The 8,990-nt window shown below is 30.6% G+C and overlaps 1 protein-coding gene across 1 annotated transcript in view; it reads left to right on the forward strand.

The window, feature by feature from the left end:
- Positions 1-7,721, forward strand: part of LOC106466595 (CAP-Gly domain-containing linker protein 1-like) — a gene marked incomplete at its 3' end in the record, with an annotated part of 55,128 nt that extends 47,407 nt beyond the window's left edge. Inside the window, exons 7-11 of the mRNA XM_022394621.1 lie at positions 649-747; positions 2,590-2,697; positions 4,319-4,453; positions 5,500-5,557; positions 7,638-7,721. Coding sequence (XP_022250329.1) covers positions 649-747; positions 2,590-2,697; positions 4,319-4,453; positions 5,500-5,557; positions 7,638-7,721 — 484 coding nt within the window. The remainder of the gene's footprint in view (positions 1-648; positions 748-2,589; positions 2,698-4,318; positions 4,454-5,499; positions 5,558-7,637) is intronic.
- Positions 7,722-8,990: the final 1,269 nt, after the last annotated feature.

Consider the following 8,990-nt stretch of genomic DNA (forward strand, 5'->3'; position numbering starts at 1 on the left):
ATGTTGAAATCTTAGTGGGGTGTTTTTTTAAACAGATACATGTTGAAATCTTAAAGGGGTGTTTTTTTAAACAGATACATGTTGAAATCTTAAAGGGGTGTTTTTTTAAACAGATACATGTTGAAATCTTAAAGGGGTGTTTTTTTAAACAGATACATGTTGAAATCTTAGTGAGGTGTTTTTAAACAGATTCATGTTGAAATCTTAATGTGGTGTTTTTAAACAGATTCATGTTAAAATCTTAGTGGAGTGTTTTTTAAACAGATACATGTTGAAATCTTAAAGGGGTGTTTTTTAAACAGATTACTCTTTTGTTATCACTATCAGTAGTGGTTAATATTCAAATTTGTTTGCAAATAAGATGGCATTTTCCAAAGTTAAGCAACAATTTTGATCACTAAATTAACAATCGATCTCAAAACTAAAGATTAATGTTTTTTGTAATTTAAAAAAGAATTGTTCACTTAATTTGTGAATTGTAAAAAAAAATAGTGTAATTATTAAATAGTTTGTTTAAAATTATTATTTTTTACATCCTACTTTGTCTTTCTACACATCTGGACATTTGTAATATACGTGATTGAATTTTGTATCAGAGAGAGAGAGAGAGAGGGATATAAGATATGTTAATTTTAACAACCCCTGTAGAGTCAGTCAGAACAACAACGAGAAAAAATCGAGGAATTGGAAAGACTTTTGGAAGAAGAACATCAACGCTCAAGATCTTCAGATTCCAGCAATAATCAGGTATTGTTATTTATTTTTAGTTTTGTAGTCTGTTACAAGAAGCTAAGATGTTTTAAGGATTTGACTTTTTTTAAGACATTCTATTTTAGAGCTGAACAGTTAGTAGTATTTGCTAATCAAATACATTAAGTTAGTCAGTTAGAATGCAAACCATAGTATGCATCATCCTATAGAAGCAAGGAACAAAAAGTTGGGAAAGAGTTGCCACTCTTTGGTTTCCTTTTAGTCAGCAGTTCAAAGTTAGTGACAGCAAAAATCAAATCCAAGACCCTCAAATCACGATACCTGTAGTGGGAGGAGCATAGATAGCCCATTATGAAGCTTTGCGCTTAATAACAAACATAATGGCAATATTTTGATTACTTGGATAGTTGGAATAATACAAAAATAGTGGTAATTGGAAACTCAATTATTTGATTGTTTTTACAACAATTTAATCATAATTTTGATTAATCTATTGTTAAAATGATTGAAAACTAATAATTGGAAACATTAATTTCGATTGGTTATTTATTTTTTTTGTGTGACAGTCAGTTTAATCATACTTTTTATTTATCAATCGATTTAATCACACTTTTGATTCATGCATTATTTTTTGTGAGACCAATTGATATAATTGCTACTCATTAACCCCTTCCCCCCTCAGCTCTATTACATTTAATAATAATAATAATAAAAAAACAAGAGCAGAAAACTGAAATGTATGTCTCATTCTCAGCATAACATTAATTCAAACTGACATCTGACAGGAGCAGTAGGTAACTAACAGTATATCTAAACATATATGGATGCTTTAACTAGTTTATTTTGTACACCCAGGAATGAAATCAGAATAGAAACTACAAAGACCTGTTGTTCCCAAAACATAACACACGTATTTATTTTCTGCAGTTTTATTTGTCCTACAGTTCATATTGCAGTAGGGCCCTACATGGCCAGGTGGTTAGGGCACTCGACTCGCAATCTGAGGGTCGCTGGTACGAATCCCCCGTCACACCAAACATGCTCGCCCTTTCAGCCGTGGGGTCATTATAATGTGACGGTCAATCCCACTATTCGTTGGTAAAAGAGTAGCCCAAGAGTTGGCGGTGGGAGGTGATGACTAGCTGCATTCCCTCTAGTCTTACACTGCTAAATTAGGGACGGCTAGCGCAGATAGCCCTCGTGTAGCTTTTCGCAAAATTCAAAACAAACAAACATTCACATTTTATGCCTCCACGCACCAACCTTCTGGACTGTACAGTATACACAGACTGTACAGTATACAGTTATTTCGATCAATGCTTTATTCAAAAATATTTTCCGCTAAGTGACGTCAGCTTCTAATATCTTTTAGTTTGTTTTAGAATGTATTTGTATAGCTAGCTAAACAAAGGGCTACCTGCGTATAGCCGTTCTTAATTTAGAAATCCTAGACTAGGAGGTAGGCAACCACCGCCAAACATCTACCACTCACTAGTAATGGTGTTTTGTTTTCCAGATGACTTGGCAGTTGTCTCCATTTATTTTCTGCAGTTATGTGCATTAATTACTTTTGATTTATGTTGATAATACATGAATGTTCTTGTGTGTGTGTTTGTGGTTGATTTCTTTTTGTTTCTGTTGGACAAGAATTTCTCAGTTTTAAAGAAAACAAAAATCCATATTTATATATAAAAAAAGCAATTACAATGTCCATAAAGGTAACAGCTATAACAGAACTTGCACAAAAGTAAAATATTTCAAATACTTCATGAGTGATTTTGTTTTAATTGATTTGTTCTGCTTGAAGATTAAAGGTTGTAAAAGCCCAGGTTTATTAAGAGGGTGAAGTAGCTTATGTAATTTGATTTTTACTCCCAGGAAAACTCTGGAATTGAAATAGTGAGTTGGCACAAAGAAGAAATTGAAAAACTCAAGCAGACTTTATCAAAAGCCGAAGAAAAAGTCAAGTCATTAGAAGCATTAAGGGTACTTACTTTAACTGTATTTAGAGATTAAGAAATAAAAAGGAGATATTACTAGTTTTGGAAAGAATTTTCATCAAGTCACTTTCCAAAGAATTAAATTTAATGGATGATGAAGGAGAATTTAAGTAAGTGAGAAAGAAATGAAATAAACTGGTTAATTTCAGATTTTTAAATTGTTTAATAAGAATCAAAGTAAAACATTATTTTAGGCTATGCAATGCATATCCTTTGTATAAATCACTGATCTGAAACATAATTTGAAAAAAGATTCAAAAAGAATCTGAAAGGTTAGGTGTTCGAAGTAGTTTGTCATGTAATTAATATTTTAGTGTATTAAAATAGTTTGTAATGTGTATATGCTATGCTTATGTTATTTTACAATAGTTTCATAAAGAAAGAAAGGTTAAATAAGTCGCACAGACTTTTTTTCTTTCATGGAACGTGGGATGTTGAATGTTTTAAGTTACAAGATAATTTGTTTAATTGAAGTGAGATAACAAGAATAGTCCAGAACCTACAGTAATACAATTTCTTTTCATATCATAATCATGTTGAAAAAATTGCAACGCATGATGCATTAATGTATCCTTTTTTTTTTCAGTTTTTTTTACAAATATTTTTGTCAGAACTTACATTGAACTTACCAATGTTCAATGTTGATATCTAATAAAAAAAACTCCTTATTATATCTTGGATAAATCTCATCATTTTTTATGTAATATGCCACACACATGGATTTACAGTGAGTATAAAATGTTTACCCATTACATATCAGGACTGAAAAGTGATAAGTGAATTTCACCATGTAAATATAAAACAAAAATAAAGTTAACTAACAGTTTTCAAACACTAAGCTTCTCTTCAGGTACAAATTAACCACTCTTCCTCACCTCTTTATGGACGGCTTGCTCTTGTAACACTGTTGTTGTTGGACTGGTCCTTTTGGATTATTTAGAGAAGAAGAAGAAGAACACAAAGTTCAGTCAACTTGTACAAGTTAGCATAACTAATGTTTGCTGATAGGCCTCAGTTCACAGTAGATGCTAATACAACACATTCACTTACTTGCTAACTTCCCTCCTACATACAGCATTTTCTTGTATCACTAGTACTTCGTTTAAACGCAAACTCAATGTTACAAAATTGAGCTAACTGGCTGACAGCAACAGACTGACTCATGAATCACTACCTGACTAATCACTCAACATCTACTTTTGCCTAATTCACATTTTATACTACTCAAACCATTTCCAAAACTGCCAAAAAGGTTCCAGTCATTAAAACATGCCATCACATGATGTGAAAGCTCCCTCTAAACAAACAACAGTACAAACATCTGAATTAAAAACCAAACAGCCTAAAACACTGCTTTGTAGAAGGAACTTTAGCTGTATACCCTGTAATCTTCACTTTTCTTTCACACTATAACATTTAAAAAAATATATGAAATTCCAACTTAAAAATAATGAAATTAATAGATCTGTTGAGAAGTTTCTTGTATGAGGAGAGGTAAGAAAATCTTTGACAAATAATGTACAATTTCATTTACTGATTTATTATTATTATTAATAGGCCTCTCCAAGTAGTTTAGTTGATACAGTGTCTTTTGTTTATGTGGCAAGGCATCTGAAAGTGCTACTTCAAATGAACTTAAGGCGGACGTAGTTCACAAAGATGAGAAAATTCTACAGCTAGAAGCTTCTCTTGAAAGCCGAAAGAGGGAGGTGTGTGACTTGCAGAAGCGGCTGACGGAATTAGTAAGTTTTCGGTTTATTATGTATGCTTTGGAAATTCCATCAACTAACATAAAATAATTTCAATTGTAATAAAAATTTCAAACCCATAGAATCATTTCAATAATTTTGTGTGTGTGTATGTACATACATAGATTTCTGTGTGCGTGAGAGAAAGAGAGATACTGCACAACTACGTTTTGGGATATAGAACATGAAAATTTATTACATAACGTGATTTTTCACTTTAATTTGACACAAAACTTGTAGTCTTCATAATTGTCGTGAAAATTTGAACATTTCAATAATTGTGTGTATTTATATATAGATTTTTGTGTGTGTGACTTCATAATGGTATTTGGAGCTATGGCTTAATGTAGAAATTTGTCACTGGAGGTGACTTTCAGCTTAAGTCAGCAGAACCTGTAACAAAAGCTTTTAGCAAATTTTTTTTTGTTTTGTATTTTTTTGTAAAAATGCCGGTTTAAAGTAAAAAAAAAATTGTTTAATTATTACAATTGACATTTCTTTAAATTTATAAACCTAATTGACTGTTTTGTGCATACTGATAGTCATTCCCCTTTTATTTTTGATTTATTATAACACAGAAAATGTTAATTTTTAAGGCACTTTAAAACCAATACATGTAAATGTACAGTTACTAATTGTAGAAGAATTTTGACGCACCAAGTATTTTTTACAGATAAAGATGCAGTTGTTTCTCATCCAGCATAATTACCGCTTACGGGTCAAAGTTCAGAACCGTAAACTTATTAGGAAAATGCTTACAAGCAATAAGTAATATCAATTTGTGTATTTTAAGTTAGTTAATACATGGATTTCTGTATATCTATTTAAAAAAAATTAATTTTGTTGATCACTATTAACTTGTCGGCTAGCTTTGTTGTATTATGCTGTAACTGGCATGTAAGAGTTTGGTTGATATTTTACAGTGTAAGTATGACACACCAAAAAATTTTTAACATTATCACAAGACAATTGTAAGAATAGAGTGAAGTTATTTGATGTCTCCAGATATTAAGATGAGTATAATATCGATATTCTTCAAGGGGGAGGATCTCGAGCAGAGTAAGGTGAGACAGGAGAAACATCTTCAAATAATCGATGGTAGGTTAAGTCAGATTTTTTTTTCTAAACAGCAAAATATGTTGCTTTTGGTTATTTTAGGCTTATACATATGACAAAATCAATTTGTTTTTTATCCGTGAAGCAACTATAAGAGTCTGACTTTATAATCCTCTGTAACCTTGGTAGAACTGTAAATGTCTAGCTTTACATGTGTAACTCTAGAACAATCAAGTGTCTGGTTTTACATGTTTAACTCTAGAACTATCAAGTGTCTGGTTTTACATGTTTAATTCTAAAACTATTAAGTGTCTGGTTTTACATTCTGTAACTCTGGTTATACTATTAAGTGTTTAGCTTTACATGTGTAACTCTGGTAGAACTGTAATTGTATAACTTTACATGTTTAACTCTAGAACTATTAAGTGTCTAGCTTTACATGTGTAACTCTGGTGGAACTGTAATTGTATAACTTTACATGTTTAACTCTAGAACTATTAAGTGTCTAGCTTTACATGTGTAACTCTGGTGGAACTGTAATTGTATAACTTTACATGTTTAACTCTAGAACTATTAAGTGTCTAGCTTTACATGTGTAACTCTGGTGGAACTGTAATTGTATAACTTTACATGTTTAACTCTAGAACTATTAAGTGTCTAGCTTTACATGTGTAACTCTGGTAGAATTGTAAGTGTGGTTTTATGAACCTGTATGACTGTTAGAACTATAACTCTGACTTTAAGATTGTGTATAATTGCTGAGTTTTTAGAATATACAGTTTTAAGATCATTTGTATTTCCTCAAGAAGTTACATGGATTCTGATGATTATCCATCACAAATATCTTACACGATGCGGTATGTTTTTGTCAAAAATAGAACTCATTATGGTGAAATAAACACTTTCTGGATAATGTACATAGTGAGTTTTGTATCGTTGAAATTGATTAACAAAAAAATTCTCTGAAAGTAGCAAAGAATTATAGATTGACTATCACCTCTTCACTAAAACTTAACACCTTTGCTGGCAATGTAAACGAAACACAGCTTCTTCATATGAATACTGTTGTTAAAAATTGCTTAAAGTGAAATTTATAAAAGTATCAACTTGGTATCTTTTTTTTTTACAAAAATAGTCATTATATATGACACACTCATTGAAATTTTGGCGACAGTATTTTCATTTCCTTGTGAAAAAGTACAAGCATATTTATTAAAAATTCCTGATCTGAAGCAAGTGAACAGTGTAGATTTGAACTAAAATAATGTAGAAATTATAAATTAATGAAAGAAGTTGGGGCAAATCAAATCACTAGAAGTTTGAAAAGTTGCGAATAAATACACCAAACAAACGACTAAAGTCTCGGGTCAAATAAAATCATTAGAAGATTAGAACGTTATGAATCAGTACACCAAACAAACGACTAAAGTCTCGGGTCAAATAAAATCATTAGAAGATTAGAACGTTATGAATCAGTACACCAAACAAACGACTAAAGTCTCGGGTCAAATAAAATCATTAGAAGATTAAAACGTTATGAATCAGTACACCAAACAAACAACTAAAGTCTCGATTAAAATAATTTCATTATAAGTTTGGAATTTAATGAATCAATACAACTAAAGCCAATGATGATTACACTATAGTAAATCATGCAGGGTCAACAGAAAAAAAAGTTGCATCAGGAAAAGCAACCCAATAGCCCATGTGCTTTTGGAAAGTAAACTGTCACTCATCAGGGGATAACTGGAATTTTGACATTCAACCCTGATGAGGAAAAGTCCACTTTTCGAAAGCTCCAGGACTATTGCTTTTCTTTTCTAATGCTAACAATATTGATATAATAGCCTTCTACAAATATTAAATAAATATACAGTTTTTTTATGTGCATTGTTAACATAATTCTTTCTCTAGTTAAGAAGAGATGAAATTATAGTTTATTATTTTTATTTTAGTACGTTATTGTTTCTTTTTTTTTATCACAGCTTTTCAACTTTAGTTTTGCCTTTTATTATATTTTGCTTATACATTTACACACACATATATACATATTACTTTTTGTTTCTCCTGTTTTTGTATATTTTTTGTTTTGTGTTATTCTGCTACAACCATGCTTGTATAGACCTGAATGTGAAAGTGGCTCACGCTGAGGCTTCGTCTGGTCGTCTTGATGAAGAGCTTCACACAGTGAAAACTTGTTTAGCAGGTGTGTTCTTGTTTATTTTTTCTCTTCCTTTGTTTCTTGGTTTGACACACACACACACATAAAATAATTACTATTAATAGTAATTTTTTTTGTGTATGAAAGATATTTTTAGGAGTCACTTTTCCTAGCTATTGGAACAGAAATGAGGCCAATAGTAGTTTACTAAGTTGATTAAGTATATTATGATATTTTACAAACTGGTTTACTCTTCCTTATATTTTTATTTTCTGTACAAATTGTGGACATTTTCCTTCAATGTGTTAGTTTTATTGAACTTTGATAAGTTATTTATTCTATAAAATTTTTTATTGATGATGAAAATTTAAAGACATCTTAACAAAAGAAAGAAATCATGTTACATGTTAAAATAGTATGTTTTGGATGTTTATAAGTTAAACATGTTTAAAGTAGTAAGAGTTGAAACCAGTGGAGCAATAAAACTGAATATAAATTTAAAATCGCATCAGCTAGAAAAATAAACGTCACCCCAGTGTATCAACTACTATGTCTAAAATCTGTGAATCTGCCAATCGATGCTGTGATCTATTAAAGAAATATGTTTAGTTAAAGCTGACTCTAAGAATTTCCAATTTTTTGTGAAACACCCATGTTCCCACATTCTAACCCTTAATTTCCTAGTTTCGTCTATTCATTTAACATTAAGATCTTTACAACCAACTTGATAATAGTACTTAATTTTTTTTTAAAACATCTCTTATCCATAAGGAGCACCATAAGAAAAATGCTTAAGAGAAACATCAATAGTCACAAAAATAAAAAATTTCTAGATAACTTTACAGACAGACATGTTTGTGGAAGGTTTTTGAATAATCATTTTGTTTTAGAATATCTTGAAAGAATCTTCGTTCTCTATCTTTTTTTTCTGAAAGTTCTGTGCAAATAGTACTAGCTCTATGATTCAATGTAGAAACAATAGGTCGTACGATTTAGGGTGATGTGAAGAAAAATCTAAATACTTATTGGCCTGCATTAATTTACAAAAAAAAAACAAACAGTAGTAACAGATTTATTTTACAATTTAGGGTGATCTGAAGAAAAATCTAAATACTTATTGGCCTGCACTGATTTACGAAAAAAAACAAAACAGTAGTAACAGATTTATTTTACAATTTAGGGTGATCTGAAGAAAAATCTAAATACTTATTGGCCTGCACTGAAAAAAAAACAAAAAACAGTAGTAACACGTTTATTTTACAATTTAGGGTAATGTGAAGAAAACTCTAAATATCGTATTTTTCGGAATATAAG

Source organism: Limulus polyphemus, unplaced genomic scaffold (assembly GCF_000517525.1).
Source record: "Limulus polyphemus unplaced genomic scaffold, Limulus_polyphemus-2.1.2 Scaffold2314, whole genome shotgun sequence".
Classification (NCBI taxonomy): domain Eukaryota; kingdom Metazoa; phylum Arthropoda; class Merostomata; order Xiphosura; family Limulidae; genus Limulus; species Limulus polyphemus.